Source organism: Macaca thibetana, chromosome 4 (assembly GCF_024542745.1).
Source record: "Macaca thibetana thibetana isolate TM-01 chromosome 4, ASM2454274v1, whole genome shotgun sequence".
In the NCBI taxonomy this organism is placed as follows: Eukaryota; Metazoa; Chordata; class Mammalia; order Primates; family Cercopithecidae; genus Macaca; species Macaca thibetana.
In genome coordinates this window covers 76,845,373-76,865,309 of record NC_065581.1, presented here as the reverse complement: position 1 = coordinate 76,865,309, position 19,937 = coordinate 76,845,373, and the positions used below count along the sequence as shown (strand labels likewise).

The window sequence follows — 19,937 nt, the reverse complement described above, 5'->3', positions numbered from 1 at the left end:
GCGAGACTCCGTCTCAAAAAAAAAAAAAAAAAAAATCATAGTTTGTAGGACAATTGTAAAGATGAAATAACATAAAGTAAATATTGTACCACATTGCTGGACACAGGTAAAGAGTAACTGTTAGCTGCCCTTTCAGTGTTCCAAGGCTCTGCACAATGGGTCCCCTCTTCCAGCTGTCTTTTTCCTTCTCCTGTCTCCCACAATTTTCCACAAAGCCCCCTTACTGCTTTTACCATCATCAACCTGCCCATCTGCCAGATCTGAAAGTGCCCAACTTATGTTTCACAGGTATTCAAAATTCACAGTGTTCAGATTCACAGTCAGGATTCTAGGAAATTCCATTCATCTTCATTAAACACAGAAATCCTGGCCCCTCACTGCCCCCAACCCCCACCAAATTTGGGGTGACAGACAAGGCATGATGTTTGCAGAGGATATCCATCAATTCAACTTGGTGTTTCATATTCCTTCTCCCTGTTACTCACAGACTCAACATATTCTTTATCAGTTACAAGAATCTGAAAGACAGAGTCTAAACACATGAGGTCTAAGGCGGGGATGGCAAATACATGGCATAAGCCCTAATCCTCCCTCTGGTACCAAGGCAGGCATCGACAATCAATCACACTGTTTTCCTGCTGATCCCAGTCAAGGCTCCAAAACCCGGCTCTCTGGAGAGCCTTGACTGGGATCAGCAGGAAAACAGTGTCCCTTAGACACCAAAATCTTTGGATGCTCAAGTCCCTTATATCAAGTCATATAGTATTTACATATAACCTATGTAAAACATGGTATAATTTAAATCATCTATAGATTATTTATAATATCTAATATAATGTAAATGCTATGTAAATAGTTGTAATACTATATTATTTAGGGAATCAGGACTAGAAAAAGTCTGTACATGTTCAGTACAGATGCAACTGTCCACTTTTTTTCTCATTATTTTTGATCCACACGTGGGTGAATCCACAAATATGGAACCCACAGATACCAAGGGCTGACTGTATTATGTATAGCAAAGAATAGTGACCATGTGCATAGTAAGCACTTTTTGGGGAGTGAAAATATGATCTGAATGACTCATGTACAACATGCCATGTACCTATAAAACATCCACACATTACAGCAGAACTCTAACTAAATGGTATGTTTGGGGAATGGCTTGCTCAAATTATAATGTTTTCACATATTTAAGTAGAAAACCCTTTACACCTAAACTTACTAAAATCTCTCCTAAAATTATACCTGCATGCATCCCCAGCCCAGTAAGTAGTTTGTACTATATATAATTTTTGGATGATTAAAGAACTTACACAGTTCAAGGTCATCGTGATTTTTTTTATCATTATGCTGTTATCACTACTACTACTGAAGATGATTATGACATAGAAAAAGCAGGTAACATGCACTGAGTACTCACTATGTCATGGCACTCAGTTAAATGCCGAATGCAGAATCATTCATTCATTCAAAGCTCTTAAGAGCTTTTCTATGCATAAAATGCCATTCCTATCCCACCTTTACAAATGAAGAGGCTAAGGTTACTTGTCCAATGTCATGCATTTCATCAGTGGCAGAGCTAGGATTTGGACTCAGCCCCTGCCTTAACCATAACACTGTTCTCTAATGATGGATTCCCATAGCCAGGACAGAGAGGTAGGTGCATGGGTTGAATATAAACTGACTCCAGAATTAAAGAAATCAGCACATATTCAACCCAAACATTTATTTTGGCTAGTAAGCAGTTTGTTTATCATAAAAGAACAGTGAAATCTAAACTCCCATCAATGGAGGGCTCAGGCCTATAAAGGTGGCCAATTCCCATTCGAAGAAACTGCGCCAATGAACATAATTATTAAAAGAGAACCAGTGACAGATAAGCAGAGACTGTGATTTAAAACAAACCACAAAAAAAAAAAAAAAAAAAAAAAAAAAAAAAAAAAAAAAAAAAAAAAGAGCAAGAGAGAGAACCACTGAGCTTTAATTCACATGGGAATGTCATGAATAAAGAAGACCACACTCCCACGCCTTGTGGAACATGCAGAAGGAAAACAAGTTAACTCAAAAGCTATGCTTGTTGCTCTTTGGGTTTTTTGTTTTGCTTTGTTTTGCTTTTAATATTAGATCGGTATGTAGCAATAGCTGCTGACTTTAACTATATTTGCATTTACCAAATACCACTGAACTGACCTGTCAATCAAGTCACCTAATTGTGTGTCTCTTACTCTCAGTCCTCCACTCTCAAAGCCACTAGACTGAAGATGACAAAAGCCATTTCAGATGTGAGCCATGACCCAGTAGGAATTGGAAAACACATCCTGAAGTAGTTAGAACCCCCTGCCCTCAGTCACACCCAGTGTTCTCTGTCTGCTAAAGGAGCTGAGAAGCAATGCTGGTAGAGGGCCCACCAGGACCCCACAGCAAAGCAGGCACACCCTGCTGGGGTACCTTCCACTTCGGGGGTCAGCTCCAAGAAACAACCCCTTGGAGTGCTGCCAAATACTGCACCAGCTCAAAAGAGTCAGATCCCCTTGGGAATAAGCTGTCAATAGTAACAAAGGTGACCAACAAAATTGTTCCCAAATTGTCCCAGGGGCTGTGCCAGCCTAAAAGTGCCTAAGTTTGTAGGGAGTTGGGGCCCCAACCACCTACATGCTGGCACCTGAGTTCAGCATCCCACCGCAAAGCTGTCATGAGCCAGAAGGGAAACATTCAATTAAGTGCTTCTCCGAGCTTTATTTCTTTTTTAGAGTTAGAAAATAAAACCAATCAAATATAAAAGAGATAGCAATACTAACCCTTTAAATTACCACAGTCCAGTTCCTGAGAAACTAGCCAGTGCTGACAGATGAAGTCAGATAAGCCTATTAAGAGAGAGAGACAGAAGTGAAACTGCACTGCCTTAAATTGGGTTGTGCAGTTTCTAGCTGGTACAGGTTTCCAATCTCCAGATCTCCAGTTCCTCCCCTCCTGCCCTACTCCTCCCAGCCACCCCAGTGCCCCTCAAAATCTAAGCCATGGCACATACTTATCACTGTCTAAAAAACACTAAACAGAAGGCTTGTTGATATGTTCTTAAGCTAAAACTAGAAGGAGGACCCTCAAAAGACAACTGTATATAACCTGAGGTAGAACAGTCCCCACAAAAGTTAACAAGCATTTGCCATTTCACAGAAGAAAGAAAATGTTCACTAAATTTTTAAGGCTAACCTCTTTTTTTGCATCATGGATAAACAGTATAAAATAAAATTAATCACAGAAAAAAAATGAATACAGGAGTGTGGTTTAAATCAGAAATTAAATGTCTAAGTAACTCTCCAGCTAAAATAATACCCATTTAAAGCAATTCCTGCTGAAAAACTCCTGAAGCCTAAAAGGGTCTCCTGAGTTTGGAGCTTCGAGGGTGACTTTTTTAAAAAACTGACATTTAGCAGGTGAAATAATAATTTCTAGACCCCATTCTTAAATATGCATTTCAAACTAAAGTATTTTTGTTGGTGGTGGTGATGGTTTTGGGGTTTTATTTGTTTGAGACAGGGTCTCATTTTGTCACCCAGGCTGGAGTGCAGTAGCACAATCTCGGCTTACTGCAGGTTTGACCTCCCGAGGTTCAAGCACTCCTCCTGCCTGAGCCCCCCAAGTAACTGGGACTACAGGTGCATGCCACCATGCCCCGCTAATTTTTTATATTTTTTGTAGAGATGGGTTTTGCCATGATGCCCAGGCTGGTCTCGAGTTCCTGAGTTCAAGAGATCTGCCTGCCTCAGTCTCCCAAAGTGCAAAGATTATAGGCATGAGCAAAGTGCAAAGATTATAGGCATCTGACACAAAATATTTTAAACTTTCATATATAATGATCAGTAAGTCACGCTAATTTCTACTTTAGAAAGTGAAACATTCACTATGAATCTAGACTTTTTTCTATTCTGTCACCCATTTCTAATTTGATAGAAAAAAACAATTCATTTAAGAACTTTTTATAAATCAAAGATGAAAAATAACTAAGGAAGAAATATTGTTTAGTTAATATCTCACACTGCTTCCTGTTGCCTGCTGAGTTTTTCACCATCAATAGCTCTTTTCCTTTTCAATTTTTGATTTTTAAAAGTCAAAAAACAGAAAAAAAACGCTCACACCATCTTACATGAGACTTCCTGCAATGTGCAAACCACCTTGTTTTTCATATTATAAATATATGTCAAAATTTAGTTTCCTCAACAATCAACAGAGTGAAAAGACAACCTACAGAATGGGAGAAAAGGTGAAAACTATGCGTCAACAGGAGACTAATATTGAGAATATACAAGGAACCCAAACAACAGAAAAAAAAAAAATCCAATTAAAATTGGATAAGTGATCTAAATAGATAGCTCTCAAAAGAAGACACACAAATGGCCAACAAATACATTTTAAAAATTCTTAACATCAGTAATCATCAGGTAAATGCAAATCAAAACCATAATGAGATTGCATCTCACCCCAGTTAGAAAGACTACAATCAAAAAGACAAAAAGTAACAAATGCTGATGAGGATGCAGAGAAAGGGGAACTCATATACTGCTGGTGGGAAGCAGTATATGAGTACAGCCATTCTAGTGAACAGTATGGAAGTTTCTCAAAAAACTACAAATGGAACTACAATTTGATTCTGCAATCCCACTACTGGGAATTTATCCAAAAGAAAGGAAATCAGTGTATTAAAAAGGTATCTGCAGTCCCATGTTTGCTGCAGCACTATTCACAATAGCCAAGACATGGAATCAATCTAAGTATTGAACGTACGAACGGATAATATGGTATATATACACAGTGGAATATTATTCAACCATAAAAAGAATAAAATCCTGTACTTATGGCAACATGAATGCACCCGAGGACATTACATTAAGTGAAATAAACCAGAGACAGAAAGATAAATACATGTTCTCAACTAGATAGGAGGAGTAAGTTCTAGCATTCTATAGAATTGTAAGATATTTCCAGATAGCTAGGAGAGATTTTGAATGTTCCCAACACAAAGAAATAATATTTCAGGGGACTGATAAGTCAATTACCCTGATTTGACCACTATACATTATACATACAAAAATATCACTAGATATCCCATAAATGTGTATAATTATGTATCAATTAAAAAAACTTCTAATTCTTCTATTTTCTTTTTTTTTTTTGAGACGGAGTCTCGCTCTGTCACCCAGGCTGGAGTGCAGTGGCCGGATCTCAGCTCACTGCAAGCTCCGCCTCCCGGGTTTACGCCATTCTCCTGCCTCAGCCTCCCGAGTAGCTGGGACTACAGGCGCCTGCCACCTCGCCCGGCTAAGTTTTTGTATTTTTAGTAGAGATGGGGTTTCACTGTGTTACCCAGGATGGTCTCGATCTCCTGACCTCGTGATCCGCCCGTCTCGGCCTCCCAAAGTGCTGGGATTACAGGCTTGAGCCACCGTGCCCGGCCAATTCTTCTATTTTCTTAATAAAAATAGTTTGTATGCTACTTATAACGGGTAAAAGAACATCTGCAGAATTTGAAGTTGCATTCCAGAATCTAAAGCTTATCTTAAAGTTTCCTTCTAATAGTATATAATTTTGACACATTATCATATATGTTTTTCTTTGAATAACTGGGTCAATGAGAATTTCAGGGAAATAAAATACCATCAATTTCTCTGCACTCAAAGACATAGTTCTTGATCAACTCGATTTGTTTTCTTCTGTAATTGTAAGTGAAATACATTTTGATTTTCGATTTTCTTTTCTTTTCTTTTTGTTTTTTTAGATGGGAGTTTCACTCTTGTCACTCAGGCTGGAGTGCAATGGCACAATCTCAGCTCACTGCAATCTCCACCTCCTGGGTTCAAGTAATTCTCCTGCTTCAGCCTCCCAAGAAGTTGGAATTATAGGCACCCGCCATCATACCAGGCTAATTTTTGTATTTTTAGTAGAGACGGGGTTTCACGCTGTTGGCCAGGCTGACTCGAACTCCTGACCTCGCAATCCACCTGCCTCAGCCTCCCAAAGTGCTGGGATTACAGGCATGAGCCACTGTGCCCAGCCACATTTTGATTTTCAAATAAATTATTTTATCTTGCTAAAAAACAATTAGTTTCTTCAAGTAGATTGAAATGCTTAAAATATTAATATACAAATGGGTAAACAGCTCCTAATTTCATAAAGGAATCCATACCCTTTGTTATATTTTTAAGTTTAAATGTTACTGAAGAATGGATTAAAAGCACATCAAATCTGGGAAATACTAAAATGTACTAGAAAAACTGAGGTTAGATCTTCACTTGGGATATTAAAAAATCCCATTTTCTAGCAAAAGACCTCACACATAGACTATAGTTCCATATACTTCAATATCCCGCTGCTGCCTTTAAGTGTCAAGAAATGTGGCCCAGTCTTTCCAATCAAATGAGAAAAACTCCATATATATATATATATATATATATATATTTTTTTTTTTTTTTTTTTTTTTTGAGACGGAGTCTTGCTCTGTTGCCCAGGCTGGAGTGCAGTGGCGCAATCTCGGCTCACTGCAAGCTCCGCCTCCCGGGTTCACGCCATTCTCCTGCCTCAGCCTCCCGAGTAGCTGGGACTACAGGCGCCCGCCACTGCGCCCGGCTAATTTTTTTCTATTTTTAGTAGAGACGGGGTTTCACCATGGTCTCGATCTCCTGACCTTGTGATCCGCCCGCCTCGGCCTCCCAAAGTGCTGGGATTACAGGCGTGAGCCACTGCGCCCGGCCGAAAAACTCCACATATTGGTCTTTTTATTTCAATCCTCATGTTGCACGCTATTATGGGTTGAGTTGTGTCTTCCCCAGAATATACTGAGGTCCTAACCCCCAGTACCTATGAATGTGACCTTATTTGGAAATAGGATGCTTGCAGATTATCAAGGTAAGATGACATCATTAGGGTAGGCTCTACTCAGTATGGCTGTGTCCTTACAAAAACACAACATTTGGGCACAAAGATACATGCACAGAGGAAGAATGCCATACGAATGTGAAGGCAGAGATGAGGGTGATACATCTACAAACAAAGGGATGCCAAAGATCGCCAGCAAACCATCAGAAACTACGAGAAAGACACAGAAAGGACTCTCCCTCACACCCCTCAGAAGGAAGCAACCCCACCAACTCCCTGATCTCAGGCTTCTAGCTTCCAGAATGTTGAGACAAATTTCTGTTATTTAAGCACCCCAGTTTTTGGTATTGTGTTAATGACAGCCCTAGAGAACTAATATACAAACTTGCTCACCCTGACCTTCCGTCACCACCACATCCACTCCTTGGGACCCCAACTTACTCCTGCTTCTTCTGATCACTTGTATGCTCCCAACTCTTCCCTAACCTCACTCCACACCCTCCTTTGCCTATGTCCTCCAGCCCTGTTTCTGTTCACTGGGTACCACTTGCATTTTGGATAGGGCAGTTCTCTGTATGGGGCTGTCCCACACACTGTAGGATGTCAAGTACCCCTGAGACTCTCATTCCCCCAGGATGCTACAGAGCCCACAAGGAGAACATCTACTCTAGCAGCTCTAAAGCCTCCTGCCCACCAGGGTTTGATTAAAGGTTTCCCCACCTACTGAGTAGGATCTCAGTCTGGTCAGCTTGCTTCAGTCTCTTCCTCTGGAAAATGGAAATAAATATTAATAATTACCCTGCCGTGTGTCAGTGAGGATCCAATGAACTAAAGATCCTAAAGTGGCCAGTTATACTCTCATTCGCGTTATTAGAGTAACTCAGGAATTAATACCCACTCTATTCTACATGATCACATCCTGACTAACTGCCTTAGAACTCTTTTCTGAGGTGTCCTTACACAGGGAGGCCTCACTGAATACATTCATGGGGATGTAACACCTTACCTGGTAATTGTGTGTATAAAAAAGTTATAAATCACCCAAAGCAGTAGGTATGCACTTTTTCAAGTTGCAAACAGCAAGACAACTCTGAGCATAGTTTCCATGTGTTCCCCTTCCACACCCACCCTCACTTGAGGTTCTATCTGTGATTTCCTACTTTGCTTCCAATACCTTTGTATCTTTTGCTCCCAGTGATGGTGGCTCTCCAACATCCAGGGATATACTGATGTCTAGCTCATTTCACCCCGCCCCATGGAAACATCTCCCAAGCCAGCATCAGTCCTTCACTCTCCTTCATTAAACAGTTTGCATCCCAAGTCTCTGAACCAGGGAGAGAGAGAGAACTGATTTATGCCATGAGGGCAGAATCTATGCCTATTCTGACCATCGCATATGCCTAGTACCTAACATCACCTAATACAGAGCCTGGGTAAGTAAGTTTTCAGTGATTGTCTGATGAATACATGAATCATTCAATGCATGAATGAATGCATTCAGGCATCAAGAATCTGGCTTCCTATGAAATCTCAGCTCTGCACTGACTGGACATAAATGGCTTCCGGGAAAGCCACTTAATCTCTATGCCTAAATTTCCTTTTCTAAAAAATGAGGTGGTTGGGCTTCACTAAAAATATCTTTAGGTTTCCCTCCAACTCTAACAGAGCCCAGGAACTTTAATGAGGAGTAAAAGATTTTATTTACTTTTTGAGAAATGTTAGTCAAGGCAAGTAGGAAGGTAAAGATTCTTCCGAAATCACACAACCAGGGCTCCCCCACTGCCAAGCAGCTCCATGTTCCCTGAGAAACAAAAGGCTCCAGGCAGCAGACAAGCTGCAGAAACTAAAGACATCTCTGAGATGCTAAGCACTACAGAGTTTGTCATCGTCGGTTTCTTTCAGTCTTCTTTCAGGAGTCTACCCTGTCCCACCCAAAGCTCCCCCTTTCCAGCTTGAGCAGGATGGGCTCAAGAACTCTCTCCCAGGCTCCAAATCTAACTCAATTCCTCTCCCTGCCATCTGCCTAAGGCTCCCACATGCATATTTTATGATTTCTGGCACATTTCCTCTTTATCTGACATCCTGCAATGCATCTCTCTGCCTCCTATATTATTTCTAGCTCTGGTAAGAATGTTCCTGCAAGAAGCATGTGTCCTTAGGTTGTACTTTACTACCTTTCCTAACTCATCTCCCATCTGTGAATTCCTTGGAGACACAGACCACACCTTCTATTCTCTGGCTTCCCACAAGACCAAGGACAGAGCTGGGCAAGCAGCAGACTCTTAGAAAATACTTGTTGAATGAGTAAATGAAATAATTGACCGATTTCAATGTTTTTAAAGTAAAAAGTCATATTCACATATTTCCTGGACAAAGTTACTAAGACTTCCTCTTTCAGTAATACATCAAGAATAAATTAAATTTTAAAATGACATTTCTATGAATATACTATTTTCTTAGAACTGAGAACAAAAAATTTCCCTACAATATAATGTGAATGAATAGCAACATGGTCAGTTGAGTAAGAAATCTGATTTTCAGGTATCTATAGCATAATAATGTGGCATTGCTTTTGTTTCCTAGTAAAAGCTGACTTCTCCTAGAGCCAGGTAAGACAAAAGAGGAATCATCCCTTGGTGTTAGTTATTCCAACTGCTAAAGTGGAGAGCTTAGGGGAATCAGAAGAAAATAGGATGATTTTCTCTAAATAGATGGTTTAAATCTATTGATGATTGAAGCAGAGCATCTTTTTAGAAATCCTGGGACTTACTTGGCTAAGTCGAATTCTGGTCACATCCCTTCCTTGTGGTTTAATAAACTTCAGCTAAAACCAAACTGACTAAAGAATCAAATTATTTGTTCTCCTATGCACTTGCTGGCCACGGCTAGGCACCAAATGAAACACTAACAGCAGTCAACCCAACACTGCTGGAGGGAACACATCATGGCTATGCCACTAAAGCTTAATACAGCTTAATGCTACTGGCCCCATTAGCCTCGCCAGCCCAAGAATTGACCTAAATATCCTCATTAGTTCTTAGAAATTATTATTCTTACATATTAACATAACCTTAACATCACTAAAAGTATGGGTATTACAGATAAACTGTGTACTGATATAGGAGATAAAAGTACAATTGGGGAGCCTCAATGAATAACTGTGTATTGATACAAGATATCATTGAGGAGACTCAATGAACAAGTATTTTCTAAAACCTGAAAAGACTGCGTCGTCAAACAGCAGAACATTAAAATAGATAATTAGTGTTTATGGTCTGTAAGCATGTGGTAACTGCGTATGTCTTCTAGCTCAAACGAAACCATGTCAGAACACATGCTATCAGGCAGGGCATTGAGGGGATCTGAGCCTTCACAGTAAAATGCCCAAGGAAAGAAATTCACCTTGAGACTAATAGGCAGGTATATTGTTCAAGCAAAAGAAGCTGTTATAATGATTCATCCACATTTACTCACCTGGTGAAGTCAAAAGACTTTAAAGCTAGCGTGCAATTCTGAGTTATTCATGAAAATCCTTCATTTTACAGAAGAGAAACTCAGGCAGAGATGAGGCACCTTATCCAAGCTTACACTGCACTAGTCAGGGCCCACACTAAAACTTTAGTCTCTTAATTTTAGCTCCATGTGCAAAACACAAAACATTAAATTTAAAAGTTAAAAAGGCACACAGCAGGCAGGCAATAAATATTTGCTAATGGAACTGAAGAAACAAAGATGTGGAGTACCAAAACTATCTCAATATACTACCTACTAATAGAATAAGCCAAGTCATTACCTTGACTTTGTCTGACTTGCTCAAAGTAGCCTAGGCTTTATCTCTTGTGGAAGGGATAAAAACCATTTCTTCCATAGTCAATACAATGCTATTGGGACAATTATAGAAGCATGCAAGTCGGTGGTGAAACCAAGAGCTTTGTAGCATTCTTAGTAAGGAGTGCATTTGAACGAATCTACCCTTGAAACGGTGCCAGTTTGTAAACACATGAAGTGTGGCTTCAGTAGGGAAACCTACAAAAGGCAGGGATGACTAACCAACCCAAATAGCTAGAAACACCAGAAACTGTCAGAAGTCTGACGACTCCAACATGCCTGCACATAAGGATAAGTTGCATTTTCCCATCTATTGTTTCTAGTGCAAATGGGGGTGGAGGGACTTTGTATGATCGTGTTGGTTTCTTTTTAAATAAAAAACTTCAGTTAGTTTACAAGGATTTTTAAACAATATTTTATTCCATCCTCCACTCCACCCGCTTAAGAAACAAATTTTGGAACAATCTGACTAAGCTACTGGGCAGACAATTGGCCAGACCAAATTTAAGCAATCTACAATGCACTTTTTGATGTTACTTGATTATATATGTCACCAAGGAGGTTCTTAAATCTATAGTTGAACTCTTGGTTAAGGAAAACAAGTCTCAATAATCATGTAAAACACATGTGCTATGTCCCTCAGTGGGCTGTCAAATATACTAACTACTGAATTTTTCCTTAAAGTCTGACATCTCTAGCTATTTAATTTTCCTCCCTTTAAAAAAAAAAAAAAATTCTTTCTAAAAAAATTCAAGAACATCCACCAAACAGAATAGTTAAAAATAATTAAATAAAAAAACCACAATTCATAGATCCCCAGGATAAAATCTCCAAAGCATTACAGGTGGAAAGAAAATGCGTGCATACACACACATTTACATAAAGATGCAAAAATATTTATGGCACCCTAAGAAAAACATGACAGTGAAAGCAAACAATCCTAGCACAACAGGACAAACCTGGTGTACCATTCTCTTGGGGCAGGTATAAAACTAAACAAATTCATTTGCTGGCGGAGGAAGGGAGGGCAGAGAGCAATCCCCACTTAAACTTGTTTCATTCAGGAGCCAGGTTAACAAACCAAAGCAGCCAAAAAGGCTCCCGTGCAAAACATAACCAGTTGAAGGTCCCAAATCGGGAAGAACTAAACTAGAGGAAGGGGGGACCCCCGAAGCTCTTGAACAACCCGTTCCCCAAATTTCCACGCCACACAACAGGAGCTGGGGGCTTCCCTCGGACTCCATTTTCAGGCCGCGTTGTCTGCCTTTCAGGCCACGCAGGGTGGGCATTTGGGTGAGGCCGGGGTCCCCCACCCACCTTTCCTCCCCGCCCTCTTCATTGTTGCCGGAGCGTGATGGATCACCTGCCGGGCGCGGGCTCCCGCGGGCGGACGCGCAGGGCGCAAGGACGCGCAGTGACTAGCGCCGCGCGCCTCCCGCAGGACCCGCGCCCCGCGACCCCAACCTGCTGCCCGCCCCCACCGTGCTCACCGCCACGAAGCCCGAAGAAGAGGCGATGAACACGCGGATGACCATCCTCTCGGTGCGCCCGGGACAGACCCCTTGCCCCCGGGCTCCGGGCTGGCGTGGACGCAGAGCTGAACTCTGCTACGAGCCGCCGGTCGCCTCCGGTTAAAGAACTGCCGTCGGGGAAGATCGCTGGGATCTGGCTCCCTCCCACCGGGTCCACAGATAAAAGCCCAGCGCCGCCCGGCCGCAGGCTGAAGGGGAAGGAGAGGGAGGAGGAGGGAGCCGGCTGCGGGGCGTGATGGGAGTTGTAGTTTCCGTCTCTCCCTGGAGTGGCTGGTGGACTGAGCTCCCCTCCTGACTGCGCTTCGATCCCGAACACGCGCAGGTGGCTGGAGGGGAGCTGCAACCCGGGGAGAAGCTGTGAGTTGGGTTGGCAAGGATCCTAGCTTGACGAGGAAAAAGCAAACTAGGCAAAAGGGCTTGGTTCAAAGTCCAAGCTTGGGTTCTGTATTGTGGTTTACTGGTTTGGAGCATCCACACCCAGAAATGCCAACAGACACGATCGTGCTGCGGGCACACATCGTCTGAGGGCCGCTGGAGTACCAGGCTAACCCCAGCTACCTGAAGCAGGCGGGATTAGCGAGGCGGGTGCTCGGGAGGTGTGGACGGTAGGGCTCGCTTGTTTGTCCAGTAGCACTGGAGATTGCAGAAAGGTGATTATTTGGGGTAAATGAGAGGTCTTCTCTTGTCTGTACACACTGAAAATTAGAAACCCACATGGGAGCACAACCAATATTTTATTTTTCTTAGCAAAACTGTAATTGTAGTAGAAAAAAAATACCAAACGAAATTGGAATCCTTCTATCAACATTGGAAATCAGGACCTCACCCGCCCCACCCCTACCCTACACAATGGCTTCGCCTCTGTGCACCTAATATTTACAGTTCAGCCAAATCTGTGCCTTTTTCAGAACTGCTGCACATTCCAGCGCAGTTTCCCAGGAGGATGCTGTTAAATAAAAAGCTTTTAGATAGTTGCTAATAGTTTAGGAATAGTTTTTTATCAAGTGCTTTCTGTTTGACAAAAGCTCAAGCCTCTCTCACAGTTTTGTTGAAAGGAACCAGTTTTCCCTGCTGTACTGTATTTACTTCTTTCCTTTCAACACGGGAGTTTAGCAGAGGTCTGGGAACAATGTTAATTAAGAAAAAGTAAGAAATTAGATGATGAGGTCTGTGGCTCTTTGATAAATTTCTTGCACAAAGAGCAATCATTATGAAGTACTTTTTAGAGCAGTTATGAATATTTCAAGTTTGTAACCTTTTCTATTGCTTTTCTTAAAGCCATTTCTGTAGTAGGAATCTTTTTAAATTTCCTTCAATAATAGAAGAGACAATCCTAATGGGACTTTATTTCTTCTTCGTGTTTAAAATTTTAAATAGAAGCTTTGCTGTCTTTAGTATCTCTTGGCAAATGTACTTTGATTTTGCTACCATAAATGTGGAAATGCATGTTTATAAAATAGAAAGTAATTTTCTTAAAAGTAGATACCATAATTCCTGTATAAATGCAAGTCTTTATAAAAGTCGACATTTTCTTCAGTTTGGAATTATTCAGCTATGAAGATATTGTTAAACTCAAATAATTGGAACTCAGAACCTACTCCGTGAAAGGTACAAGAATGGATAAAAGTTGAACAAGTCATTTCTCTGTCAGCAGAGCACCTATTGTCTGGGAAAGAAAAAGGCAGATACAGAAATAGGGACAGAACAAGACACACTGCACCAATACAGTGTTGTGTGGATGTAAAGGAAAAAGGTGGCCATTGTAGAAGGTACTTTAAAGATGAGTGGAATTTCTGTCTGCAGATCGTGAGGATGCAGGGTGAGACTATTCAGGGTGTGTGAGGAGAACAGCAAGGAGTTGGTTTTACTTCAGAAAGGAATATGAGGGGACTAGTAGAGGACAATGTGAAAAAGTAGGTTTGAATGAATACCAACAAAGGACTTTCACTGGGTTATCTGCTCAGCTCCTTGGGATTTCTGCTCCTTTCCTCTGATCCTAGAAGTTGTAAGGGTCCCCAAAGCCCTGGACATACAGCAGGACCTAACCCTCTGACCACAGCTTATTGATCTAGGAGTGAGCACCTGAGCCAAGCAAGGCCAAACAACATTTCTACCCTAAAGATTCAGAATTGGAACTGGGAAAACAAGAGAGCTTGAATTTGTGACATGGAAGCTCAGAGCTTCCAACATGAGAATCAGAGAAGCTGAAGAAGCTAGTCGGTAGAAAGAGAACAACAGATAATTTGTAAAAAAGAGTTGGAGATAATAGCTCTAAGTTTTAGAAAGAGTCCTGACAATACTGTCATCTAAGGGTCCGCAAACTATGACCTGCGTATCAAATGCACATGGCTGCCTGTTTTGTAAATAAAGTTTTACTGAAACACGTTCCTCTTGGTATTGTCTATGGTAGACTGACAGAGGTCATATGGCCCACAAAGCCTAATACATTTACATCTGGCCTTTACAGAAAAAGTTTGCCAATCTCTGATCCTGTTCAACCTGTTCCTATATCCCTGCTCTTGAGGGCTGTGTAATATCTCTGTATCTGTAAGTTCCTCATCTTGCTTAAGCCACCTGAAATAGGTTTTGTTTCATGGAACGAAAAGTGCCCTGAGAAGTTCATAAGCAGTCTGTGTCCAAATGTATTCTGAGGAACAGAAGGATATTGTCGGAACTATACTTCAAGAAGAATCCTCTATTTTTTCCACCCTGAATGAAAAGGTTCACCTTTCGACCTTGTATGCAGGAGAAAATGTGTTAGCAATCCAGTAAAACAGCAAGGCCATTATGGAGGTGAGACCCAGAGTCAGTAAACAAAGTGGAAGAGTAACTGAGAGCAGAACGCAATCTAGGATGTAGGCTAGAGGTCCAAGATCAACACCAGGTTATTAGACCACAGAGAGTATTAGATGCCAATCTTACACATAAGGTCTACAGATAGAGCGGGTAGTCAAAACTGAAAGATAAGACTAAGAAAATCGAGCAGGTCATTAGGCTTGAAGAAAGTGGCTCCTGTGTTGCCTAGGACTTTATCGCCTTTCCAAGTCCTGATAGACCACATGGCTAGAATGTTTTAAAGTAGGGGTTCTTGACCATTTTTTTGTGTGGGAGTAAGAGGAGTGCCAAGGACCCTTTAGTAGTCTGATGAAATCTATCGGTGGTTTCTCAAAAAAAAAGTTTCTAAATATAGAAAATTTGAAAGTATAAGATTACAAAGGAACTGTATTGCAAAACAATTACCAAAATGTTAAAATTTTGACATGATAATGTGTATGATTCTTTATTAATGTATTAAATATTAAGATTGAGTGGTGGATCAAATGGCCGTCGTGATTTTGAAGTAGTAAAGGGAAAAGATAAAATTTTGAGATATTTGCAATAATTGGAAAATATGAAAATGCCTATGATTTCTATTGGTAGCAAAGTCACAGTGTTACTGCTCTTACAAAGGCTTATTAACTACATTCATAATTGAAGGAATTGGTAAATTTCAGTTAGAGTTTAGTGAAAAGATAAAGATGTGAATTTTTTTTCTCATTCAAGTCCATGAACCCCCTAAATTCTATCAAGTCCCTTTAGGCTGGGGGTGAGGGGAGATCCAAGAACCCCAAGTTAAGAAATCATGATGTCGGCCGGGCGCGGTGGCTCAAGCCTGTAATCCCAGCACTTTGGGAGGCCGAGACAGGCGGATCACGAGGTCACAAGATCAAGACCATCCTAGCTAACATGGTGAAACCCCGTCTCTATTAAAAAAATACAAAAAACTAGCCGGGCGAGGTGGCGGGCGCCTGTAGTCCCAGCTACTCCGGAGGCTGAGGCAGGAGAATGGCGTGAACCCGGGAGGCGGAGCTTGCAGTGAGCTGAGATCTGGCCACTGCACTCCAGCCTGGGCGACAGAGCAAGACTCTGTCTCAAAAAAAAAAAAAAAAAAAAAAGAAATCATGATGTCTGACTATATCTAAATCTACAGAAGCCTATTATTTTGCCTAAGAAGAAAATATGGAAAGAGACAAGAAGGAGCCATGAAGAGTCCCTTGGAGATCTCCTACATTTAAGAATTGGAAGAAGAACAAGGAATTAAAAATAGTAGAGGAGCAACCAGAACAGTACAAAACTGAAAGAGTATACTGTCACAGAAACCAAGAGAAGAATTTTAAGTTTCAAAATGTAGAGACTATCTAAGAATGTTAGTCTGAAAGTCAAGAAAGATTATATTGAAAATAGAGACTTTCCTTGGGCAAATTTCATCACCTCCATAAGCCTCAAGTTTCTTGTCTATAAACTGGGTATAAATAATGGCTATCAATCAATATTCTAATGAGAATTAACTACCCTTGGGATATTATTTAAGTTATGCTGTATAGTGCCTGTCAACCCACAGCCCTTCTAGAGGGAAGTCTCAGGCTACCTGGTCACAGATATTTGGAATATTTGGACCATATTTGTGTACTTCCCCCGGCATGACCTATTGCAGCTTGTAATTTGCAACATATGTGACCAGGTTGGAAAATACATGCAGGTCCTTCAAATTCCTCTTTTAGGAATTTATAGTTAGAAAATTTAAAGACTAAGGCAGTTAGCAATAGAACAAAGGGAGATGGTGTGAGGCTGGGATAGGGTTGGGATGAGAAGCTTTGAGCAAGTTAAGGCAATTAAGGGACTGAAATGAGTAAAAAGAGGAAGCTAGTCTGTGGTCCAGGGAAATGGAGTCAGTATGTGGTGAGAAGCTGAGACACTAACAAGGAGGATCACAGTTGTCTTGCTTCCAGTCTTAGTTTTCATGAATTCAAGTCTGCCGTGGTTCCTGCCCTTGAGTTGCTGTTTCATAATCCCCCTCCTTTATCTTGAGCTACTTTAAGTGGGTCTATTTTCTTTCAACTATTAAATCCTGACCAGAATACCTATGTAAAGCGTGGGTAGTAAATCATGCTTCTTTAGGGGTCAGGCAGGTGACACTGATTAGGGAGGTAAGGAAGATCCAAGTGCAAATATATTCACTTCATGCAAAGGGTGGGCACCATGAGGACTGTAGCTGAAGTATTCTGGTTTTTGAATGTTGGCTTGATTTTTAAAAACTGAGCCCAGTAAACTCAGGTTTGCTCACTAAACTCACCATCTACAGGCACAGCCCTGTGGTCCTCCAGGTTTCTCTCTCCATTGTAAAGCACTGAGCCCAGAGTTTGGCACCCAATAAATCCACAAGAAGCACTAGCTGTTATCATGGTAATAGTTTATTATCATTGCTGACCTTTGTGAGAGCACTTCCATTAGAGAAGTGGAGACAGAAGCCAGATTGCAGTGTCTTGAGGACTGGAACCTGATGAGGTAATAGAGGCAATGATACATCTTTCATCTCTCCTCTTTGGAAATTTGATGGTAGAGGGAGAGAGCAAGGGCAGAAGCTATAAAGGAAATCAGGTAACATAAATATCCTTCATTAAGGTTTATCTACAAATTAAATAAAGAGTTCTTTTAAACAGTTTGAAGTCTCAACCATCCCAATTCTATTTTTATTTATTTACTTATTTAGAGACAGAGTGTTGCTATGTTGCCCAGGCTGTCCTTGAACTCCTGGCCTCAAGCAATCCTCCTGCCTCAGCCTCCCAAAGTGCTAGGATTACAGGTGTCAGCCAGCACATCTGGCCCAGATTTTAATTTTAGAATAGAATTGAATCTGACCAATAATTTTGTTCTGTTAGGGCTGCCCCGTTCTTAACAGCTCTTAAACTAATATTACCTGGCTCCCCAAGGATTTAACTTTTTAAGGGACTTCACAGTGCCCACACCATGCTTGTCACAATCACTTTCCAATTCAAAGTGGTTGTTCCTTCAAAAACTGAGTCAGCACCTTTGGCTGTCAGTGGATGATAGATTTGTGGGAGAGGAGGTTAAGGGAAGGGGTAGGCCAGAGGGGTTAAAGAATGGGAAGCTATACCTGCGTTAATGTCACAGCTATATGACATTAGGCAGCTGGTTTAACTTGCCAATACCTCATCTTCCTTACCTTCCTGGTTGTTGCAGGGCTTAATAGAGATGATGTATGTACAGTGCTTTTTGATACCATGCCTGGCACATAGTTAGGACTCCATAAATGTTATCTATTATTAATCATGCAAAGTAAATCAGGAAAGGGCCTGCATTTGCACAAAGCATATAAATCCTATAAATATTCGTTTCATGTGTGTGATTTTAACTTTCTAAATAACAAGTATCTGGTTTTGTATAAGCCTCTTTATACAGTGCTATGTTCAATTAAAGTACTTAACAAAGTCTTTTTGATGTTATTGAAGTTTAGAGGCCATAATTAAGATAAGAAGAATATTTGTGAAATGAAGCAGCAATAAAGTCAAATAATGCAGCTTGAATTTCATAAAAAGAGAACTTATCTACTGTTTTATGTTGTTTCATCAGGCCAATTCTGTCTATTCTTGATCAAATAAAATTTTAATTATCAGGAACCATACTAACCAATTCCTGAATTAAATGGAACTTTCAACATTCATGATTAAGGAATGGAGGTAAATTATGTGTGTGTGTGCGTGGGTATGTGTATGTATATGTGTGTATATATGTGTGTGTGTATATATGTGCGTGTGTGTGTGTGTGTGTGTGTGTGCGCGTATATGTATTTTAATAGAGACAGGGTCTTGCTCTGTTGCTCAGTTTGGAGTGTAGCGGTGCGAACACAGATCACTACAGCCTTGACCTTCAGGGCTCAAGAGATCCTCCCACCTCAGCTCCCTGAGTAGCTGGAAATACAAGCATGCGCCAGCACACCTGGCTAGTTTATTCATTTAATTTTCTTGTAGACACAGAGTCTGCATTGCCCAGGCTGGTTTGGAACCCTGGGCTTAAGCAGTCCTCCCGTCTTGGCTTCCCAAAGTGCTGGGATTACAGGCATGAGCCATGGAGCCCACCCAGGACATATTCTTGAATCAGTTCACATTCCCCTCAACCAATAGGGTTCTTTATCCTATCTGACAGGAAAAAATACCCAAAAACCAAAAAGCACTTTCATTCCCTTAGCACCTTATTCCTACTGAAAACTCAGCAAACTGAAAAAGAGAAGAGATGGAAGGGTGATGACTTGTACAGCTGCCATCCTGCAGCAATAACAAGGAAGCTTTGAGATCTGCTGGTAGGGTAACCGCTGGATAAACTGAAGCCCTTGTGTGCAGTTCATTTCTTGCAGCTATATTCACTCAGTTTCTGCCAGATGCTATACTAGATGCTGGGGATTCAGCAGTAAATTAAACACAGTCCCTACCTTCATGGAAATTATGGCCTAATTGGGGAAGATGATACTGAACATATTACAAGTATGCTTTGTGCTTAAAGGAAAAGATCAGATATTGTTTTGTGTTCTTTATTTTTATTTCATTTTTTAATCTTGTAGGACTCTCCTAGTCATCTTTTTCTGGTTAATATATCATCTATATGTTAATCAAAAATATTAACTATAGATATTTTTATGTTTTTGATTAATATATAGTTGTTATATATTAACCATTATAATAATATATGGATGATATATATGATATTATATATAGTATAAATGATATATATATGATATACTATATATAGTATAGACGATATATTTATGTTTTTCCCAGATTGCATTCCAGGTCAGGAGATGACAACACTATAACAAAATAAAGGTTCAATGTTGATTATTGCTGAAATAGTTCTAGGCAACACAAGTTA

At 40.6% G+C, this 19,937-nt stretch overlaps 2 protein-coding genes across 15 annotated transcripts in view; one reads left to right on the top strand and one right to left on the bottom strand.

The window, feature by feature from the left end:
* SH3BGRL2 (SH3 domain binding glutamate rich protein like 2) overlaps window positions 1-12,587 on the bottom strand; it is a 71,761-nt gene extending 59,174 nt beyond the window's left edge. Inside the window, exon 1 of the mRNA XM_050789668.1 lies at window positions 12,192-12,587. Coding sequence (XP_050645625.1) covers window positions 12,192-12,236 — 45 coding nt within the window. The 5' untranslated portion in view covers window positions 12,237-12,587. The remainder of the gene's footprint in view (window positions 1-12,191) is intronic.
* HMGN3 (high mobility group nucleosomal binding domain 3) overlaps window positions 1-19,937 on the top strand; it is a 1,231,743-nt gene that overhangs the window by 786,755 nt on the left and 425,051 nt on the right. The gene's annotated exons all lie outside the window — the stretch shown is intronic.